The 22,746-nt window shown below is 39.9% G+C and overlaps 1 protein-coding gene across 2 annotated transcripts; it reads left to right on the top strand.

Annotated features, from left to right (window-relative positions):
* Positions 1-8,478: 8,478 nt before the first annotated feature.
* LOC141282182 (uncharacterized) lies at positions 8,479-13,218 on the top strand. 2 transcript variants are annotated; one of them, XR_012336675.1, is made up of 3 exons: positions 8,479-8,857; positions 8,957-9,273; positions 9,384-9,518. XR_012336675.1 is itself a non-coding variant. In XM_073814616.1 (2 exons), exons 1-2 carry the CDS (start codon positions 8,803-8,805, stop codon positions 13,012-13,014), a joined length of 1,107 nt encoding a protein of 368 aa, XP_073670717.1. In that variant the 5' UTR covers positions 8,566-8,802; the 3' UTR covers positions 13,015-13,218. The 2 variants fall into 2 exon arrangements, 1 of the variants encoding a protein (XP_073670717.1); XM_073814616.1 differs by lacking the exons at positions 8,957-9,273; positions 9,384-9,518 and adding an exon at positions 11,963-13,218 and having other exon boundaries at positions 8,566-8,857.
* Positions 13,219-22,746: the final 9,528 nt, after the last annotated feature.

The following is a 22,746-nucleotide window of genomic DNA, read 5'->3' as shown; positions in this document are numbered from 1 at the left end:
GATAATGATTCGGCATACTTTAGTCTCAATGGCGACCGAACGTGCATAATGTTATTACGCAAAGTTAAACAAATAAGCACAGCATACACAAAGTGAGTTAACAAAGTGGGTTAAACATACTGCGGTAAAAATTTGGATTTTTTTAATAACATGATACAATTAAGCAGCATCACATCACGATTGAAAATGTGACAGATTTAATGACAGTTCACTAAACAAGTAATTAATATTAAGCCACTTACATTTTAGACGCAATGTTGACTGTCTTCATGGGACCAATAAAGCCTGATTGCATCGGTTTGGTTTTGTCAACTCAAAACCAATCCTGAAACCCCGAGTTTGTTCAGCTACCTTCATGGTATAGGCCCCTGAAATTGTCTTTACTCAAACAATCAAGGAAAAATCATTAATATTTTCTGTTTTGAAGCCAAAGCTTAAATTGATTTGTTGATTTAACTGTTAACCTTACAAAATCTATTAAAATAAAACATTCAAGTAAAATGAACTTAAAATTATTAGTTCATGTTGTGAGGAATACCCATAATCCTTTGCGCTTGAATATTTTGATTATTTTCTGCTTTTTCACAAATTAAAAACTGATAAGAACTTTCTCTATTCAAATATTTGTTAATAAAATGTCATATAGGTTCAAGCTCTTATATTATTGATGTTTTTTTGTTGTAAATTATAATTTTGTGAAGTCACCGTTCAGGTGATCAGTGTTTCCGTACATGAACCCTGTTCAAAACATTTTATTGTATTTCTCTCCACTGTACTTACAATGTATGTTAAAACACATTTTTGTGTGTTTCTGTGGAGAATCACGTTTATTCAATGATTGACTTAAAATCAGTCATTAATTTTTGCTATAATATACCATTTATAACATTAAAAGTAATACAAAGTGATAAAAACTAAAGTTATATGCAACAGGTTTCCTCACACATTTCTAGTAATGTCATCTAAACTGGGTTAAGAGTGCAGGAATATTGGAAGAAATTAAAACATTAAGTACATTAAACTTAAAATTAATTGTTATTTCAACCAGGCAAAATCAACTTTTTTAGGGCAACGAGTTTCCATAAATGTTTTAAGTTCAATCAACCTGTATGGGCTTACAGTGAATGATTTCCATGATATATACAGCTTTGAGTGGAATTTCCTTATCTCAGATCAGCTATGCGACCGACCTCTTTTTCTGAAATATTTTTGTGTGTTTCTCGCGTGGACGAGCCTTACAGAGGTTGTAAGAAGTTAATTACTTTTTATAGAGGCTAAAAACTGTCTTTCTGAAACCGTTGCTTTATAAGACCATTGCTTTAAATTACTCTTTTCAGTCTCTCTGTAATATTGCCTGGAAATAACCATTCAGTTTTAGCTTATGATAAATGAGCTGTGTTCTGTAATTCTCAGATTTTATTAAATAGATTAATCATAAATTCATTAAAGATGTATCCATTGGGTTGAGCAGCAGATTAAATAAGTAGCCTATATGGCATGTCTATTTCTGTCTGTTCGTCTCTTTCTGTCCAAATCCTTGAGATATTGAGTTAATAAAAGTTCAAAACATGGAAAAGAACAAGCTGAAGAAAAAAAGAGTGAATGGCCTGCTCTCATGCAACAGTAGTTTGTTAATTTAATTGCAGTTAGAGTTGGTCAGATTGCCTCAGGGATATAGCTGACTGACATGATCAAATTAAAATGAGAATTAAAATGCTGCTCTCCAATGATTTCTATTTAACCTTGTGGTCTTAAATAAATATCTTTTACAAACATGTTGGCAAAGTTAAAAGATTGTGGGCTTTCTTTATTAGTTAGGTTAAGGGGTTGGATAATAGTATCTCTTTATAAGTATACTGCATCTGAATGTGTTCGTGTGGATTATGCTTTGTTTACATTGTGGGGACTGCACTAAAATGTCCCCAGAAGGATAGTAAAACCTGTGTGTGTTATAAACTGGATATAATATCTCATGCAATTCATACATCATGGATTTCAATATGTTTGCTTTGTGCTTTTATTGTTGCTTTAGCTTGTTTGAATAGGAGCCAATAGAAAGAAATATCCCAAGTGACAGAGCCATAACCCTGAACACATACACACAGATAGTTTAGCCATATTACAAACACTTACAGACACTCTCTTAACACTTTTAAAAACCATGTATGCTTCCCACTGACAAAAAAATTATATAGTATAATTTAGAATTCACATGCCATGGATGGGTTGCCATAATATCACTTTTGAGTCATTTTACAGAAATATTTATCTTTGGTATAATAAGCTGTCTTATTATTTATTTCTTTTTCCAACATTTAAACTTAAACCACATTATTAGATTACTCTTTGACTTTATGAATTCATATAAATCACAGCTTATGTAAATGTCACGCCCAAGGGGCTGGCTATGCTTTACTTAAAGCCACGCCCCTTCTCAACTTCCACCTCGAGGAGGTCTCCAAAGCCAACCCAATGACCAGACAACAACGATAGCAGGTAATATTAAAACAATCTTTATTTATTAAATATTTAAAATATGCTTGGAAATGGGGAAGGGGGAATTAAAACTAATATCAGGCTCTGCCCTCCAGGTGGGCCACGGCCGAGAGGATGACAGGGAGCACGGGGGCAACTGGGGTCCGGGACGTGGGACTCAGGGTCCGGCCTGAGTCTAGTTATCCGTGGCGCCCTCCTTCTTCCTCCTGGAGGCAGAATCAAAATAGAATGAGTGTGGGGGTTAATGTCCTGGTTGCGTACCTTGGTCTCCCTCGTGGAGGCTTTCGTCCTCGTGCTCACACGGTTCTTTGTCGTGTCACTCCCTTTTTCTCTCTCTCTTCACAGACAACAGCTGGGACATAAGACACAGTTAGTTCAACTTGGCTTTCTCACCTCTTCGCTGATTACAGCCTACGGTAAGTATGAGGTTCACACTGTTCGTTTCTCTGGTATTCACTCTCTTCCTCTCTCTCTTCACAGACAGCAGCTGGGACATAAGACACAGTTAGTTCAACTTGGCTTTCTCACCTCTTCGCTGGTTACAGCCTACGGTAAGTATGAGGTTCACACTATTCGCTTCCTCTGATATTCACTCTCTTCCTCTCTCTCTTCACAGACAGCAGCTGGGACATAGACACAGTTAGTTCAACTTGACTTTCTCACCTCTTCGCTGGTTACAGCCTACGGTAAGTATGAGGTTCACGCTGTTCGTTTCTCTGGTATTCACTCTCTTCCTCTCTCTCTTTACAGACAGCAGCTGGGACATAAGACACAGTTAGTTCAACTTGGCTTTCTCACCTCTTCGCTGGTTACAGCCTACGTTAAGTATGAGGTTCACGCCGTTCGTTTCTCTGGTATTCACTCTCTGTCTCTCTCTCTTCACAGACGCAGCTGGGACATAGGACACAGTTAGTTCAACTTGGCTTTCTCACCTCTTCGCTGGTTACAGCCTACGGTAAGTATGAGGTTCACGCCGTTCGTTTCTCTGGTATTCACTCTCTTCCTCTCTCTCTTTACAGACAGCAGCTGGGACATAACGGAGTGCCTACACCTCACTCTCTGCAATAGTGGGTAATAGGTAGATCAACGCATCAACACTAATGACCTTTAGTTGTACTCACACATTCACCAATCCTTCAGTCCTTCACCGCCGTTTCTTCAGAAGTACCCCAACGTCTGGACGGGAAATCGTTTCCGTAGCACCGCTTCGTTATGTGGACCGAAAGCGTATACACAGCATAAATTCTGATATCTTCTGCTAAGACCGGCAACCTCTTCGTCTCCTTTGACAAAGTGTACGAAGGCGGGGGTTTGTCTGACAAGACACACAGCAATACACAGCAGTACACAGCAGTACACAGCACCACGTCAAAAGTGTAAGTTTCCACGACACAAAGACTCACCCACCACGCTCAAGTGCACACAAAGGACGCCTGTCTCTTTACACTTTGCCCAGGTCCAGTGGTTGATGGAAATATTCGGTCTAGCTGATGGCCTAGTCCAGGGGTTCTCAAAGTTTACATTCAAAGGTCCGAATCTGAATTCTCATCATTTTCATAGGTCCGGAAAAACTTTATGTAAATCATTTGTTTATATAACAAATCAACACAAACAGTTTGGGAAAAACATAAGTGTATTTTGCATTTAAAGTAAAAATTTTTTTAAACATAAACACAAGAAATATGCAAAAAGTAACCAGGTGCAAAATACAGAGCAATCTAATTAGAGAAATGGCACAGTTTGTTCTCCATCAGATGCATAAACCATGGCAAAAAAGTGTGGTTGGTAGGCAGAGACACTGACCAAAATTAGGGGTGCACATATAAATTGGTTTATGATGCTTGCTATGCTTCTCATGAATTACGGTGAAATGCCGCTACATCCAAAAGCCAGGGGGCGCTCTCGGGCAGAAACTTAATATGCGCTGCAGACGAAGAACAAGACACACGCAGCTCCAGGAAATGTCTTAAGGATATATTTATATTGCTGTTCTTCAAACCTTTTCAGGTATTTTCATGATAATAAAGAATATGTATAAAGATTATGTTTGACGAGTGTTGCTTTTTCAAATGCATGTTTTAAACGACTCAAACCAACAGTGATTGCAGATTGATAAGGACTTACTGATCAAAAGCCGTAGTACGTGAAGTAGCTGTGCATAATAGGGACTTTAAGCAACAGCTGAGAATGGAACGGCTACGGCGACCGGAAGTATGCTGTCAGACCGCCGTAGCCAAGAGCGTAAAAATCACTAAGCAACCGTAAACAGGACAGCGCAACGCGGTATTAATTCATTTATTAAGATACAAAAATATGTAATTTAAAAAAGCAAGAGAAGGATTGCTTTTGTCATTAAATGACAATCTTTTGTCAGAAGAAGAGTTTTTACTATTTTATAATGTAAATAAGTCTTAAAACCTAGATTTAAGCAAAACTGAAAATGTTGAATACTTAAAATCTTTAAAATTAGCTTAAATTTAAAACATTTGAACACATATTATATAAAAGACTTTTGGTACAATCATAAACTGATGCAATAACAATGTCATATGCCATAAAACATAACATTTATTTACATAATCTCTCACGTTGTAGAGACTACGGCAAATCAGGGCTGCGTTCAGCCCCGACAAAATGTTGCACAACGTTAATTAAACTGAAACGGTGATGCATTGAACACCCTGTTGTGATGACGCAAGAGTTGCAACTACGGTAGCTGAGAGGCCATTCTTTGTGTTCTTTTTTATATGTCTCTAAAGCCTGATGAAATCGTTATAAATGTGTGTTTATTACTGTAAAATACCCTCAATGTTTCAGTCACTGACCTTGCTGTCCAGAATGAAAGACAACATTCCAACTTGAACCCATTGAGCGAGCTGTCTCTTTACTATCGCGTGGTTTTATACATCTTGCCGCTGATTGGACCGACATTTCTGACACACCCACCAAACAAGAGAAAACGCTTCTAAAACCTGTTGCATTCCGTTGCACACCGTTTCCAGGAAACATGTCGTTCAACCCGGAAATCGTAGCAAAACGTTGCGCACCGGTGTGAGATTGAACGTGCCCCAGCTGTTCTCCCGTCGTAGACCGTTACAGTAGAACGTCGCAAAGTAGCAGTTAAATTTGCGCATGCGCAATACAATGCCAGAATGCTGTTGCCGTTCCACCAGAGGCTGTTGCTTAAAGTCCCTAATATCTGGGTGTGATGGCTACAGCGTCACACAGGAAATTTTTAAATAACTCGTTTTATTTTCGGACCAGGAATACTCTTAAATCTAAAAAGAAAACAAAACTAAACGAATGGTTTACACGTTCAATATGCATTTGTAATGTAGCAAATGCTCACGTTTAATCAATCACATAGAAATTAATGCACTTGTAATATGAAGTGGACGCGGGTCCGGATCAAGTTCTCGTCGGGTCCGGATCCGGACCGGAGTCCGGACTTTGAGAACCCCTGGCCTAGTCGCTGTGTTTAGCTTCCGTCGGATGTTTCCTCGGCTCACCCACCACACTATCTCAGGGGTAGGGCCGCCCTCCTTCTCCTGGAGGTATCCACTGAAAATACAGGTTAGTGTGCAAGGCGTCTTCACCAAATGTTAATACTCACAAACACCGTCAACGATAAATATCGACTGTCCCTTGTTTCTGATCCACACAACAGGCAACATTAATCCTGCAAAGCAGGGCGTTTCTCCAGCGTTTACTCAATCCACTTGCAGGTCTGTACTCACATATACTCCGTTCTCTTCTTCTGTTATGACTGTGCTTACGATTCCATTCGTTCGTTTTCCAACCTTTAAGGTTCACAGCATAGTGATGGTCAGTGGTGTCAAAAGTATTCATATTCATTACTCAAGTAGAAGTATAGATACTAAGGTTTAAAAAGACTTTTGTAGAAGTTGAAGTATCAACTCAAGCTTTTTACTCAAGTAAAAGTGAAAAAGTACTGGTTTCAAAACTACTTAAAGTATAAAAGTAAAAGTAATGAAGGAAAAAAATGTCATTACGGAAAAAAGCCTAGGCTGCGCCACAGGGGCCTATTGTGCACTACACTATCTCCTCTAAAAAATGTTTCTAAAGGCCATAATAACTATAGTGTTATATTAAAATGTTAATGTTAAAAAAATTGGGATGCACTAGGGCCAGGGGTAGGCAACGTCCGTCCTGGAGTGCCGATGTCCTGCAGATTTTAGCTCCAACCCTTATAAAACCTTGGCTACCTGTAGTTTCAGGTGACTTTATAAACCTTTATTAGTTTGTTCAGGTGTGCTTGATTAGACCTGGAGCTAAACACTGCAGGAGTTGCCTACCCCTGCACTAGGCTATCTGTTTCAACCACATAGGGTATATGCCCATTAAAAATGAACGCATTTCAATACAATGCAAACAAATACATTAAAGCAGTGGTTCTCAAACTGGGGACCGCGAGATGGTGCCAGGGGCCCCAGTTTTATAATATTTTATGAAAAACATTACTTTATTATAAATTCTGTGTAATTAAACCTCAGAAAAATAAGGCTACTAAACAAAAGCAATACATTGTATAATTGAATATGTTTTGTTTAATTCAAATTTTAAGTTTTAGAATGTTTATGTCATACATTTTCTTTTGGGGGCCGCAAAGGAATCCACTGTACACAAGGGAGGCCGCAAAAAAAAGGTTTGATAACCACTGCATTAAAGAACCAAATATGTGTACTACTGAACATTAACATGTGTTCCATAGAGAGGAAGATGATGACTAGTTGCCTATAAATATTGTAATGGTGCAAAAAGTCAAACTTCAGAGCAGGGCCGCTGCTGGCAAAACTTTTACAGTGGTGCCCTCTTTAGTTAAAAAACAACAAAATCACACACAACTATAGTATGTGTGAGAATAGAAATATGCTATTGTTATCATTTATAATTGTATTTTGACAGTAACACAAACTACAAATATGCAATTATATATTATAGCCTATATTTCTGCATCTGTACTTGTGTTAGCTAATGGACTTTAGCTTAATCGATTGTGACAAAGCTGATCTTACATGTCAGTATAAATCCAAGCAATTTTGGAGAATAATTCTCCAAAATTGCTTGGATTTATACTTATACAAGAAAGACATAATTATTATGTCTTTCTTGTAAGTAAATTAAAAGTCAGGTTTAAAGAGCACCTATTATGGGATACACGTTTTTAAACCTCCTTTTGTGTGTTAGTGTGTATTAGTACATGCTAACGATATTCAAAAAGTACATACCTCAAAGAAAACGATGACGCGAGTTATCGTCTCTAACGTTTGAGGACTACAAAAAACACTCGGATTGTAGGCAACAGTTTACTTCCTGGGATTAGTGACGTAGATAAGACCAACATTATCATAGTTCAGCCCTCTCTGCTTTGCTTGGGTACGCCCTCAAAGACGGGGGTGGGGAGCACCGAGTCAGAAGAGAGCTAAAATGGCGGAGGTTGGGAGTCCCTGCTTTGACTCTGTTTGCAAACTCTTGTTTCATCGTTTAAGCGATTAAATCTCTCGAGTAGACGCTGTCTCTTTAGATGCGAGGGCAAAATAGCACTTTATGGACTTCCACAGAGGACATCATGTTTAATACCGTTCCGGAAAAATCCAGTCAGAAGTTGTTCACGGAGTTTTCACAATAACTGCTTCTCATGAACTGAAGCTGGATTTGCGCGACGTCTCCTCCTGAAAGTTGGATTTCTGTGCACTTCTGGATCACAGGCTGTAAGTATTCACGTTTATTATTTGCCTTTTACTGTACAATACGTAACCGGTAACCGGAGATTAACATAATGTGCGTGTAGAGCTAAGCTTGCAAGCTAATTGTTTTGTGTTGTAATACTGTATTTCATAAACAACGTACCATATTTACACACTTGCATGTTGAATTATGCAGACTATCGTTTTTTTTATCGATGTTGGTTTAGACATGTTTACAAACTTGCTAAGTTGCTAAGCTAAATACAAATACCAGCTAAACTGTTACCGGTAAAATTTGTTCTCATGATCAAACTCAAGAAACTCTAAGTACAGATGATTTGTTTAAAGTTATATGTATTTTACTGTTGTATTTACTTGAAGCTTTCTTAGATTTTGAAACGAAGTAAACACGTAATGTGTGTTGCTAATGTTGGGCCATGTAATATGTAATACATTAACGTTTTAATGAATAGTCTAACGATTTATAGTCGTTGTACTCTATTGTTATAATATGTCTTTTTGACTGAATACATGTTTGTTTTATTTGTCTATATCCTAGATTCGCAGCTGGACACATCCTTCTACACTGTATGCAAACATGCAACATCATTACACACAGTACAAGGAGTCAGACTGGCATATGAGGAGCAAAGGTGTGTAACACATATGATGTATTCAGCTAGTGAAACCACTACCAGTCTTAGATGTATAACTGATGATGACAAAGTTTTTTTTTCTCTGCATAATCATAGGAACCCAGGCAGTAGCATCGTTTCACAATGTTTCCATCACCATCATCAGTGGATGCCTTTGCCTTCCGTAGCCTGAGATTTCAGATTTGCAGCAAAAAAAAATTATTTTCTCATTTATTGGAATGCTGTGCAGGTATTTAAGTATTTTAGTAACTGTGTTAAATAAAGTAGTATTTACTTTTACAATAAATTTATTGCTTGTTTATATTTTTACAGGTTGTACCTTGCAACCATCCATTACAATGTCACCAAGCCGTAACAAAAGCAGGAGAGGGAAAGTACAAGGCTATGTTCCCAAAACACACAAGTGACATACCGTAAGCAGTAATGTTTTATTTCAAATACATTCATAATTAAAAACTTAATGTATGAAGCAGGGAAATAAATGATCAAAACAAAAGATTTATTGACTGCAATATTTCTACAGTTATGTGGAGGATGTGATCAGGCTTGTGTTTGATGAGGTATTTGAAGATAAGCTGAAGGAAACCCCGATTCCAATGGACCTGGCATCACAGTTTGAGAGACCTTCAAAGGAGGACGTGATTGCATGCCATCTTCAGTGCAGGGGTCGTCGAAAGCCAAAATTGTGACCGATCTGATCAGGAAGCTCCAAGCATATCTGGAGAACAACACACGACAGGATGATAACCTTATAGTGTCGTCTTAAATAGCACCAGCTGACAAAGCTTTGATATGCCATTTATCTGAATAGATAGCTGTAAGAAATGAATTGAACAATTTTTGAAACAAGAGCACAATATGGTTACTAAAGTATGTTTATTTGTATATTGTTTAACATTTAAATATATATTTGTAATAAATAAATAAAACTTTTGACTCACTATTATATTTTCTTTAAAGTTACATCTTTTGATCTTTTGGGTACTTTGCTACTATAATGATACGTTAGTGTTATTGGTTTAAAAATGTAATAAAACTTACTCTAGTCCTGCACCTCAAAGGCTTATAGTCGGTACAATAAATGTTCTGTGTGTAGGGATTTAGACAATTTGTGCAAAACCTGGATGATGAATCACGCAGGTAAGAGGCCCTGGAACCTGTTGCATTCTCCTTAAAACCTAATAAGTAAAAACATAGCACTTATAATAAAGTTTACCATGGTGAAATAATGTAGAACATTCATTTCAATTAATACTTTCTTTGTGCTACATTTGGTGTTTCCATATAGTTTGCACAGTGATATAGTATGTAAGCAGTCTTTTATAATAAAGTTTACTATAGTAAAATAATGTTAACAAATGAAATAGTTTTATAATCATTTCAAAAAATACTTTCTATGTGCTACATTTGGTGTTTCCATATAGTTTGCAAAGTAATGTAGTACGTTATAATTACCTTTTGGATGTCTTTGCAACACATTTACGTCTTCGTTTAGCATTCTGGCAGAGCTAAGGACACCTAAAAAAGTTAAATCCAATCGCGTTCATTGACGGAGATCGTTTATATCGTAACGGCCGTCTGAACTCTCTGGATCTAGCTTGAAGTGGTAAGGCAGTACAGACACCATCGTTTATAGAGAAATATAGCGCTTGTTTACGTTGCCTGTGACTCTCAGTCAGAACCGGAAAACCCACGCGTAGTCAGGGGCGTAACCTTTCAAACACACGCCGAACCCAGTTGACCAATAACAGTTGAGTAGTCATCTGACCAATCCGAATACACTAGACATTTTGGGAGGCGGAGACAGGAACTAAATCCGGGCGTTTTCCAGACATGCAGAAATCGGTGAGGTATGTAAGCAATTTATAAGACTCACAGTGCATTAGTTCAAGTTTTAATAACATGTATGTACTATGGGATATTACAATAACGTGCTAACGTGCTAATTTATTAGCATAATTGGTGCTCTTTAAGGAAACAGTTGATGTATATTAACAAACGCAAAAGTTGGTATGTATGGTTATGTGTTTGATTGATTTAACACTCAAGCATTCAGATAAGTAGGTTTTGTTAATGCAAATAACATTTAGGGCAGTTATTGGCATATACAAAACAACAGATGTCTTTAGCATAGATATCTTTGCCATGGCTCAAAACGCAACGCAGCACAATGTCATGTAAGTTGAACAACTGAAGTAAATGATATAAATTAGTATTGTTACACTATTTAAATCACACAGATGAGTTGGTGTCAGCAGCCAGCTATACATTTACACATGCTTGTGAATGTGAACTGACCTGAAAGTGATGCGCAAGTTTTTTTCCTACTTTTCCATTTTTAGACAGAATGCCGCGTTCTGTTACTGTACAAACAGATGGCGGATGATATCAAAGCATCGCGAGAGCAAACTGCTCCGCATGCTTTCTAATCGCTCTCGCGGTTCTTTTATGTTTATCTTTGCAGCACTATCAAATAAACTTTTGATCATCTGCAGTCAGCTGGGGGCGGGGATTGCGTACAAACCAATAGGGTCTCGGAATGGTGTATGTTTATACTTCTCATCCAACCACAATCGCATTCATCTGGATGATGCAATTTCTCAAGATAGGTTTTTTTAACGATGACAAACTGAATGTAAAAAAAAGCAAACAAGCCGAAATTAATGGAAGTAACGAGGCGATTTTTAAAATGTAAGGAGCAGAAAGTACAGATAATTGCGTGAAAATGTAAGGAGTAGAAGTAAAAAGTCGTCTGAAAAATAATTACTTAAGTAAAGTATAGATACCTAGGAGAGACGCTGAGAGAAAGACGAAGAGAGGAGTCGCAAGCCCGAAGCTCCGTTGAGCTTATCAGCTAAATCCTATTTTTTCACTATCTTATTCCTATCTATATAATATAACTTATTAGTTTATCTTAGGAATACTTTACCTTGACGATTACTGAATTGTATTACTAAGCGAAACGATTTTATCACTTGTAACACCCAGTTTTAGCATATAGCCCTCTAGCATTTCTTACCGTCTGTTTACTTAAACCTGCCTTCTTTGGCGATCTAATGGCGGATTCATCCGAGGTATGCTTTTCTGATCTGTCCACACCAGATCGGGAAGCTGTGAAGGAGGTGCTGCCCGGCCTTCGCAGAGTCAGCGTGCCTCACATCACCCTGACCACAGACACTCGTAGGCGGCCGAGGCGTACTGCGAGCCAGCACCCGTCTCGATGCAGCTTCACGGACCGCGTTCAGGCGAACGGAGACGCCATCGCCCAGCATGAACACGGTAAGACTCCGCTTGTCATTGTAACCTGCACTACTTGCCACATGTACAGTTTAGCTTCTTCCGTCAGCATAGAGGGGTTTACATGTGCTAAGTGTATTGAAGTAGTAAGGCTGACGGAGAAGGTTGCTGAACTAGAAGCGCGCATCCGAACGCTAGTTGAGGACAGTAAGACCGCTAATGTTATTGTTACAAACACTGTTTCGGGTGCGCCTAGTGTTAAGCGTAATACACATGGCTCGGTTCCGACTTCAGAGTCAAGGCGGCTGACTAACTGGGTGACTGTCAGGCGGCATAGTCACATTCGGCACCCAAATCACGCTCCTGTTTTAATATCAAACAGATTTTCTCCACTCAGCAATACACCGGCTGAGACGTCTGTTAAAAGTGCCCTGGTTATTGGAGATTCTATACTCAGGAACGTTGACATTGAGGCACCAGCCACCATAGTCGATTGTATACCGGGAGCCAGAGCGTCTGACATTAGATCCAAATTAAAAGTGCTGGCTAATGCTAAACGTAAGTTTTCTAAGATTGTTATTCACGCCGGCACGAATGACACCAGACTCCGCCAGTCGGAGATCACCAAAGATACTATTAAAGAGGTGTGTGAAATTGCAAAAACAATGTCAGACAATGTAATTTGCTCTGGTCCCCTCCCCGCCTACCGGGGAGATGAAACTTACAGTAGATTAGTGTCTCTTCATGGCTGGATGTCAAAGTGGTGCCCTCAGCATAACGTAGGGTTTATAGACAATTGGAAGCATTTCCGGGGAAGACCTGACCTGCTAAAGAAAGAAGGCCTCCATCCGTCTCCGGAAGGTAGTGCTATACTCTCTAGAAATCTGACCAATAGTCTTACTTTTGATATAGTCTGACTATCCAGGGCCCAGGTCAGGAAACAGACAGATCGGCTTACCCATCAGTCTGTTAGCTGCCTTGACATGTCAAGATCACATATATCCCAGCACATAGAGCCTTTTTTACCAGAGTACCAACACATCTCGACTGTGTCTGTTCCTCGAACAAATAAATACAGAGCACCGTCTACCTCGTCTCGTACAAATCTTATTAACATAAAATTAGAACACAATACACTAAAAGATGAAACTCAACTGTTAAAATTCGGCCTTCTTAACATTAGATCGCTTACCAATAAAGAACCTATTATCAATGAAATAATTACTGACCAAAACTTAGATGCACTCTGTTTAACAGAGACCTGGCTTAAAGCAGACGATTACATCAGTTTAAACGAATCCACCCCACAAGACTATTATTATAAACACGTTCCTCGCCTAAAAGGGAGAGGGGGTGGTGTAGCTACAATATACAACAAAATGTTCAAAGTAAACCATAAATCAGAACTAAAATTTAATTCGTTTGAAATAATACTGTTAAACATGGAAATAACTGATCGTAACAACAAACAGCTTTCGTTCATTTTAGCTACCATATATAGGCCTCCGGGCCACCACACAGATTTTCTTAAAGAAATAGCAGACTTCCTATCTGAGCTTACAGTCACTGTAGACAAAGCTCTTATCGTTGGTGATTTTAACATCCATGTGGATAACTCAAAAGATGCATTAGGACGTGCGTTTATGGATGTTCTAAATTCTCTCGGTATTAAACAAAACGTGTCTGGACCCACGCATACTCGTAAGCACACATTAGACTTAATTCTGTCACTCGGACTCAATATTAATGACATCGAAATATCACCCCAGAGCGATGCCGTTTCAGACCATTGCCTTGTGTCATACACAATACTTCTAGATAGGACCGCTCAGTCTACAACATGCTACAGATTAGCCAGAACAATAATTTCCACCACTAAAGATAGCTTTATTAGCACTCTTCCAGACCTGTCTCAAATGAAACATGTAGCAGATAACCGTGAAGATCTGGATATTATAATAGAAAACCTGAACAACGTTTGCTCTAGCACGATGGATGCCGTTGCTCCCATACGAAAAAAGAGAATCAAAGGAAAAACGCCAGCTCCATGGTATGACCATCATACTGCAGCCCTTAAAAAAGTAGCTAGAAAAATGGAAAGAAACTACCGAAACACAAAGTTAGAAGTATGGCGTTCAGCATGGAAAGAGAGTGTTCAACACTACAGACAGGCTATTAAAACCGCCAGATCTACCTATCTCAGTACGCTTATTAAAGAAAATCATAACAACCCTCGTTTCCTCTTTAGCACAGTTGCGAACCTGACTAGAAAAAAAGAACAAACAGAAACCAATAGTAAATTACAACACAATAGTAACGACTTCATGAACTTCTTTACTAACAAAATTATTTCTATTAGGGAAAACATAGAAACTACGCAAGCAGCCACCACTCAACCCAATAGTACATTTACCACTAGATTATCATACGAACATCTTGAGTCATTTAAACCTACTACAATAGAAGAGCTCTCTAAATTAGTAACGTCATCTAAATCATCGTCCTGTATATTAGACCCCATTCCCACAAAATTACTAAAAGAGGTATTTCATGTAGTGTCCGACTCGGTACTAAATATCTTTAACTCATCGCTAGAATTAGGATACGTTCCAACAGCTTTCAAACTAGCAGTTATTAGACCGCTCATTAAAAAACCAAACCTTGACCAGGGAGATCTTAATAACTTTAGACCAATCTCAAATCTACCTTTTCTTTCTAAAATATTAGAAAAAATAGTGGCAAGCCAGCTACGCACATTCATAGCGAATAATAATACATATGAAAAGTTCCAATCAGGATTCAGGCCCCACCATAGCACAGAGACAGCGCTGCTTAGAGTTACAAATGACCTCCTATTAACATCCGATCGTGGTGAAATCTCAATCCTTATATTACTAGACCTTAGTGCAGCCTTTGACACAATAGATCACAGAATCCTACTCAATAGACTAGAAAACTAGATCGTATCTAACCAATCGATATCACTTTGTTTATGTAAATGAGGAAGAGTCACATCACTCCCCCGTTAAATACGGCGTACCTCAGGGATCAGTTCTAGGCCCTATCCTATTCTCGTTATATATGTTACCTCTAGGAGACATTATCAGGAAACATAACATAAGTTTTCACTGCTATGCGGATGATACCCAGCTTTACATCTCGTCACATCCTAGCGAAACCCACCAGTTTGCTAAGCTAACAGACTGCATTAGTGATATTAGGGACTGGATGGCACATAACTTTCTTATGCTAAACTCCAATAAGACAGAGATACTTATTATTGAACCAAATCGCTCCAAACATAATATGTCAGATTACAAGTTGCCCATAGATGGCTGCACGGTGGTGCCATCTTCCACGGTTAAGAATTTAGGCGTAATGTTTGACAGCAATCTATCTTTCGATAGTCATATCTCCAACGTCTGCCGCACAGCATTTTTCCATCTTAGAAATATCTCAAAAATACGCCATATGCTGTCTGCATCAGATGCAGAAAAGCTTATCCATGCTTTTATGACCTCTAGATTAGACTATTGTAACTCGTTACTCGGGGGATGCCATGCAAATCAGGTAAACAAGCTACAGCTGGTTCAAAACGCCGCCGCAAGAGTGCTTACTCGATCTAAAAAGTATGACCACATTAGTCCAATTCTGGCATCTTTACACTGGCTACCAGTTAAATATCGCATACAATTTAAAATATTACTAATCACCTACAAAGCCTTAAATGGCCTAGCGCCCTCGTATATAAAAGAACTACTATCAGAATACAATCCACCACGTAAACTGCGATCACAAAATTCGGGTTACTTAATTATCCCTAGAATATCAAAAGTGTCTAAAGGTGGTAGATCCTTTTCCTACTTAGCCCCTAAGCTCTGGAATGATTTACCAAAAAATGTTCGAGTATCAGACACAGTCGATCAATTTAAATCTAAACTTAAGACATTCTTCTTTAACAAAGCATTCACATAGAATGTCCAGTAAATGTACTTTTCCCGCAGTAGTTATTTTGTCTAGAACAAAGCACTCACATACCTCATACGGGTAATTTACTCTTGCCGCAATAGTTAGCCTGTCTGGAACCGAGCTGAATTAAACCACTATAATGTATGACACTTGCATTACATGCGAACGGCCCCTACGCTAATAGAATTCTGTTTTTGTCTCCCTGTCTCGTCCTCGACTCTGAGGACAATGAGACAAACAGACCCAGTTCCTGTTGCTGTGAAGGTCATCGCACCACTAATCAACTGGCTGTCCTTCAACGTGACGCCCAACCGATGCGCGACCAACGGCCACCGGCTGAACCAGTTTAATCCGCTTACACGCTTCCTATCCCTACCGTGTCTATATATTATAAATATAAATATTAATCTCTCCCTAGGGTTTTTTGTCCTTCTAGGATTTTTTCCCATTGGGTTTTCTCCTAGGGGGTTTTTTAGTCCCAGGGAGAGTCAGCCAACTTTGGCTTAACTTAGCACTTTACTGTATACGTTACATTATTAATATGCTCGCTTACACGGTTTTTTATCCTTAGCCGCTATATTCTACTTCTTATACTATGTATTGATTTTCAATGTTCTCCTCTACATCTACTCATGTAAAGCTGCTTTGCAACAATTAACAATTGTGAAAAGCGCTATATAAATAAAATTGAATTGAATTGAATACCCAAAATATCTACTTAAGTAAGGTAACAAAGTATTTGTACTTCGTTACTTGACGTAGTTTTTGACCTCAAAATAAAGCAGTGGTTCTTAACGTTATTCCTGGAGGCCCACTGCCCTGCACATTTTGTATGTCTCCCTTATTTAACACACCTGATTCAAATCATCAGCTCATTAGAAGGGATCTTCATGAACTGAACTGAGTCTGTCAGATAAAAGAGACACACAAAATGTGCAGGGCAGTGGGCCTCCAGGAATAACGTTAAGAACCACTGCTTTAAACATCATCAAACAAGCAATTGTCAATAAACTCAGATAAAAGGCAATATTCCTTTTCCCCCCACATAGAAAAATGGTCTGACCCGAATGTATAAATATGCAAGACAATTGTCCCGCCTTCCCTAAGGCGGAGTCACAAAACCAGGAAGTAGTGAGTATGCCACATGCTATACAATGGCCATTGTTAATATACTCTGTTTGAAATAAAATGTGTTTTACCTCAAAATTGCCTCAGTGTGTTTCAATATACATTATTGGGAACTATTGCAGGTACTCTGCTTGGCACTGATCAATAATATGTGCACCTATTAATGAACAAAACATATATGTGCACGGCATGTACGTGTTCAGATTGAATTTAAGCACATAAAACACAACAAACAGAACCCAATGTTAATGATTGTTTAAAAAGACAGGTACCCCAATACACATAATTGACATTCTACCATGAGTAGCATGATAGTAATGACAACATACAACCCGTAATAACAATATATCTTCAGGAAATGGGAAGAATGAAGTTAAGTGATGTAATCAGTGTGATAATTATTTCAAAATGAATAGTTTTTGTTAAACGAAAACACCAGTTATACAAAATTCAATTTTAATTGTAGAAAAAACTGTTTTTGACCTCAAAATAAAGCACTTTTCCTCTGTACTTGACAGTGGGCATGAGCAATTCTGTGGTGCTTGGAATTCCGTATCATTAATGACTCAAAAGAATGAAATTGCTCAAAAGTGTAATATTTCTGTAAAGACTAGGGACAGAAAAATGGACATTTCCATAAAATGACCCTGTTGTGTGTGGGCTAGGTTATTTGTCTGTGGAAACAAGCAGTATGTACTGTATGTCACAGATGTTGACTTTGAATTGGAGAAGTGATATTAAAGGTACAAGCCTTGAAAGCAGACAATCAAACCCATATATTGTATTATAAGGTACCCGTACAGACACTTGGAAAAGGTCTGTGAACGGCCGGGCAAAATGAATGGGGGGGTCAAATCATTGCTTCGAGCTGTAGAGAGATATACAGGGTGTATGGGTTTTGAGTGAAAAAAGGACACAGACACATGTATATACGTGTCGAGCACACAAGGGCTTATATTTGTATACTTTATATAATCGTATACTCCACAAGGAATAATATAGAGATAGGATCAAAGAACAGACACTGAACAGACACGGATAGAATTGGAAAAATAAACTGCGGAGAGTGAATGTGGCATTTGAAGGTGGTTTGGTTCATGAATGGTGTGGGCTCAATTCTCAGTTTAACTCCGGTCATGGGGCATATTGACTACCACAGAAAAAATATGATGAAAATAAAACCAGACTATAGAGCTAACATTACATTTACATTATGAATTTGGCAGATGCTTTATGCAAAGTGTCTTCTCATGTCTGCAGAACCTATAAATGTAACATGAGCTTTTATTCTCACATTTTCTCTGCCAATTGCTTAATAGTCAGGGAGCCAAAGTCTCAAAAATGGGTTGAACCTGGCATGGTCTGCCATACTTTTTATTTGGGTTTTTTTTCTGTTAACTTTGACCCCGAGAACCAATCATTGGAGGGTCTGCTCTGCTGGAAAAAAAAAAAAAAAAAAAAAAGCAAAAATTTTTTTGGCCATTTTTGTGTATGCTTCTGTCACAGGCCGGAGCGGACCCGAGATGCTAAAGGGTCACGCCCCTCTCTAGTTTCCACCTCGAGGAGTTTCCCCAAGACCACCCCAATGACCAGACAGACAAGTATACTACAATTTAAAATGTAACTTTATTTAAATATTTAAAAGCAAGGGGGGAAGGGGGAAAGCGCAATTTAAAACAAATTTCTTCTTCTCGCCTCCAGGGCGGTTTGGACCACAAAGCGGGGGCTGGGACTCCTTTCCAGTTTTGTCCTTCAATCCGTGGCGCTATCGGACATCACAAAGGTAAGTTACTCACAAGACTTGGGCTTTCCATTCACTTCGGGGCGTTCACTGGGACACAGGTGAGTGGTTCACACTGTTAACACGGTTCGTTCCTCCTTAAGACGTTGCTGTAAGCAAAGATAGGCGACACATCACAAAGGTAAGTTGCTCACAAGACTTGGGCTTTCCATTCACTTCGGTGCGTTCACTGGGACACAGGTGAGTGGTTCACACTGTTGGCACGGTTCGTTCCTCCTTAAGACGTTGCTGTAAGCAAAAGTATGTTACACACCACAACGGTAAGTTACTCACAAGACTTGGGCTTTTCGTTCACTTCTACAGACAGTGGGCTTTCGCAGCGGCATCCGTACACAGTATACCTCCACCCGTCTGCTTAAACTCCTTGGGTGTCGTGGGGACTGATGAGTCGAGTGACACAGAGCCGAACGCTTCCCTAGCTCCCCCTCCTTTTGTAATAACAGGGGTCGCGAGCTGGGGCGAACTCTCGACAAGGCTCCGCATACACCCGGGGTTACTGTTGGATTGATCTATACACAACTACGACCCTCAATCCGTACAGTGCACATTGACTGCTACTCACTCTGATGTACCGCCGGGCTTCGCCACTGCCTGCTTGCTGGAGTGGTGGGACTCTTGCTAACACACAGGGAGGCAAAACAAAGGAAGTTTAGTTTCCGCTTCTCATGGGGCTCGGGCCACAGCGTGTTCTTTCCTTCTCACGACCCGTCCGGGGCCAGGGCAGTTTTGGTCGCTACAAGCACAGCATACACAGCAAGCTTAGTGAAAACACCAAATGTTAACCACAACTCACCCACAGCACTCTGCACACACACTTTACGTGAATTTACGGACTTGACCGCCTGGCCTCGACCCCCTCGTGAGGCTGGCTGAGCGTTGTTCTGGCCACAGAGAAGACGGGTTGGTACACAATTATAATCAATGCAGCCCCTGTATGTTCTCAGTTACCTCTTCGGCTCACCCACGCTTCTTGTATCCGCAGGGCCAGATGACAAACAGCACACGGTTCCCCAGTTGAGTTTCCTGCCCGGGTTTCCGGCTGGTCCGCGGCTCGCCCACACTTCTCTCTTCAGTGGGGCCAGGGACCTTCAACACACTTAGAATGTACACCAAGCAGCTCTTCTTCTAAATACTTCATCAACACACATCAACTGTTACTCACTCTTCGTTGTCAACACAATCCTGCAACAATGCACTCGATGACTCGGTATTAGCCCACTCACAAGTGAAATTGCCCAATAATCTCTTCGCGCGGTCGCCTTCTACCTCTTTCTTCCCCAAGGGATCGATGTAGGTCAATAAAGCGAGTCTGCACAGCAGCAACACAGCGCACACAAAGTACACCAAAAGCACCCCGTTTGCTGTCTTCAAAGGTCTTTTTGTACTCTGCCTTCCCTCCTCGTTGACCTATCGTCAAACGCTGTCTTAATCGCCCCCACCTGTGTGTAATCGGGCTTGATTTAGTGCTCGGGGAAACCCCGGAAATTCCGGTGTTCGGAATCAGTCGTCCGCGCGGAACTCGTCTTCCACACTTTTGGTTCCACCCGCATAAATTTTCCTCAAATCCTCAGTGGGTTGGGTAAGCTGTCAATAAATGCATTCCCGATACACAGAACAAATGTGCTGACAACATCCAGTGAAAAAAAATAACTCTTAAAACACATTTCTGCATAATTTAGCATAAATTTGATTTAAAAAAGTAGACATTTTCTCACTTTTTTCCAATATTTTCATCTTTTCTTCATTGGCAATCAACTATTCCCCCAAGTTATGACATCTGTCAATATGCCATTCTTTTCACCAAACAGTATACTCATTCAACAGAAAAAATTATAAAAATCCAAGCAAAATCATTGGGTCTGTGATGATTTCACTACTAGTTGGCGATCAACAGGCTCAGAACCTTAATAGAATTTTTGGCTACTTTAAAAATTCTGAAAGACACACTGGATAACATGATTGTTAATGTCTTGATTGTTGTGTGAAGACGATGGATATCTTCCTACCTGTTCATGCCATTAAAGAAGCTCTGACAGGGAACTATAATGTTGCTGCTTCAGATCTTACATCCCTCAGCACCTACATACTTACCGGATGTGACACAGTGAGCTATCTGAGCTAAAGGTGGGCCTACACAACTGCTATTAAACACCTGACAGACATTCTGCCGCTGTGCAGGTTCTGTGATCTGAGGAAAGCCAAGATGTTCAGGAAAAGGTTATAACAGCAGCATGGCGATACATGGTGTCACTCTATGACAGGAGTGACTTTGGTGGTACTCTAGATGCACTGCAAGCTCATCTCTTTGTGAGCATCAAAGGAGACATGCGTTTGCCTTCGACCAACTGAAGATGTCTTCCAATTACACCTTCGCCAATCCCTGCATCAGTTGGCTGTGTGTAAGTGGGCCAACATGGTTCCGCCAACCTTCCCAGCTGCCACTGATTTTGGGAGACAACTTGTCAATGGCAAATTTGTGGCAACCATGATGCTGAAAGAGGCAAAGCCTTCTGAACTCAGACACAGCAAATACTGCCGCTGCAAGAAAAGCATGCATGCCCGAGGATGCTCCTGGGCAAGAGCCAATGTGAAGTGTGGAATTGCATGTCTCTGCACTGGGGATGTTTAAGGATTGAACTTGCACTTGCAGACAGGAACATGTAAGTAGGCTGCGCGCGTGTGTGTATTAGAGAGAGAGGGGGTTGCATCTTTTATCACACTGCTGTATAACCCACCCTGTCGTTCTTGTTTGCTGTCTACTCAGGTGGTGAGGGTGAAGGTCTGTCCCCAGAGCAGTATCTGCAGTGTCCCACCCTTCTGATTATCCCACATCACATGTACCTGCATCTAGTTAATTAAGTTATGTTATTTTTTTCCGTTAAAGGGACATTTCACCCATGGAAACATTAATGTTTATTGAAAGTGGGTCATATTTGTAGTCGAAATGTAACATACATTTCATGTGGTGCTTATTAGGGCGCATTTGTATGGAAGACAATAACTCCCACAATGCACAGCTCTGTAAGCCACTCCCAAATAAAATAGAAACACTTTATAGTCAGTCGTCTGTTTGTCCCTGCAGCCTTTGGCTGTCACTTCCAGTTGACCTTTGCTATTCTAAAATATGTATCTAGAACGCTGCTGTCAATATGCAGTGCAAAGCTTGGGTGGTTCACCACACAAACGTCCATATCCTCATCTGATGTAGAAATTTTGTCCAGAAGAAACTGGCATCTTTGAAATTCTCTGCAGCAGACAGACTCCATTTCTGTGTCTGTAGGCGCACAGCAAGAGCATAGGCACCACCAGTCCCTCCCAGCTAGAGTCAGTCCAGGCTCCTTGCCTGCAACAAGCAGGTCTTCTACCTCGGTCTTCTACCTCCTGTTCCTCCATCTGCCTCAGCTGCTCTTCCCTGTATTGTGGCTCATAAAGATAGCCACGAACATCCGAAAATCGAAATCACCCTCTTCCATATCATATTGATAACCTTCCACCATTGTTGGAAAACATCAAGCCTGGCTCCACAGCATCTTTTAGCTTAGATTCCAAAAAGATGGCAGCTGTATCATTTATTTTCGTGTATTTTCGTAAGTCCCACCCACTAATCTGTAGCGAGTGTGGGTCCCACCCATAGCCCCCCCCCCCTGGAAAAATAAGTACAGAGTGTTTGTAGTCTTACACCCGCGACAAAGATATAGCAATTCCTTCTTTCAATGACGCAAAATGATGATTTTTACATCATTGAAAGAAG

This window comes from Paramisgurnus dabryanus, chromosome 5 (assembly GCF_030506205.2).
Source record: "Paramisgurnus dabryanus chromosome 5, PD_genome_1.1, whole genome shotgun sequence".
Classification (NCBI taxonomy): Eukaryota; Metazoa; Chordata; class Actinopteri; order Cypriniformes; family Cobitidae; genus Paramisgurnus; species Paramisgurnus dabryanus.
Note: the sequence above shows the minus strand (reverse complement) of the source record. Positions and strands in the feature narration are given on the sequence as shown.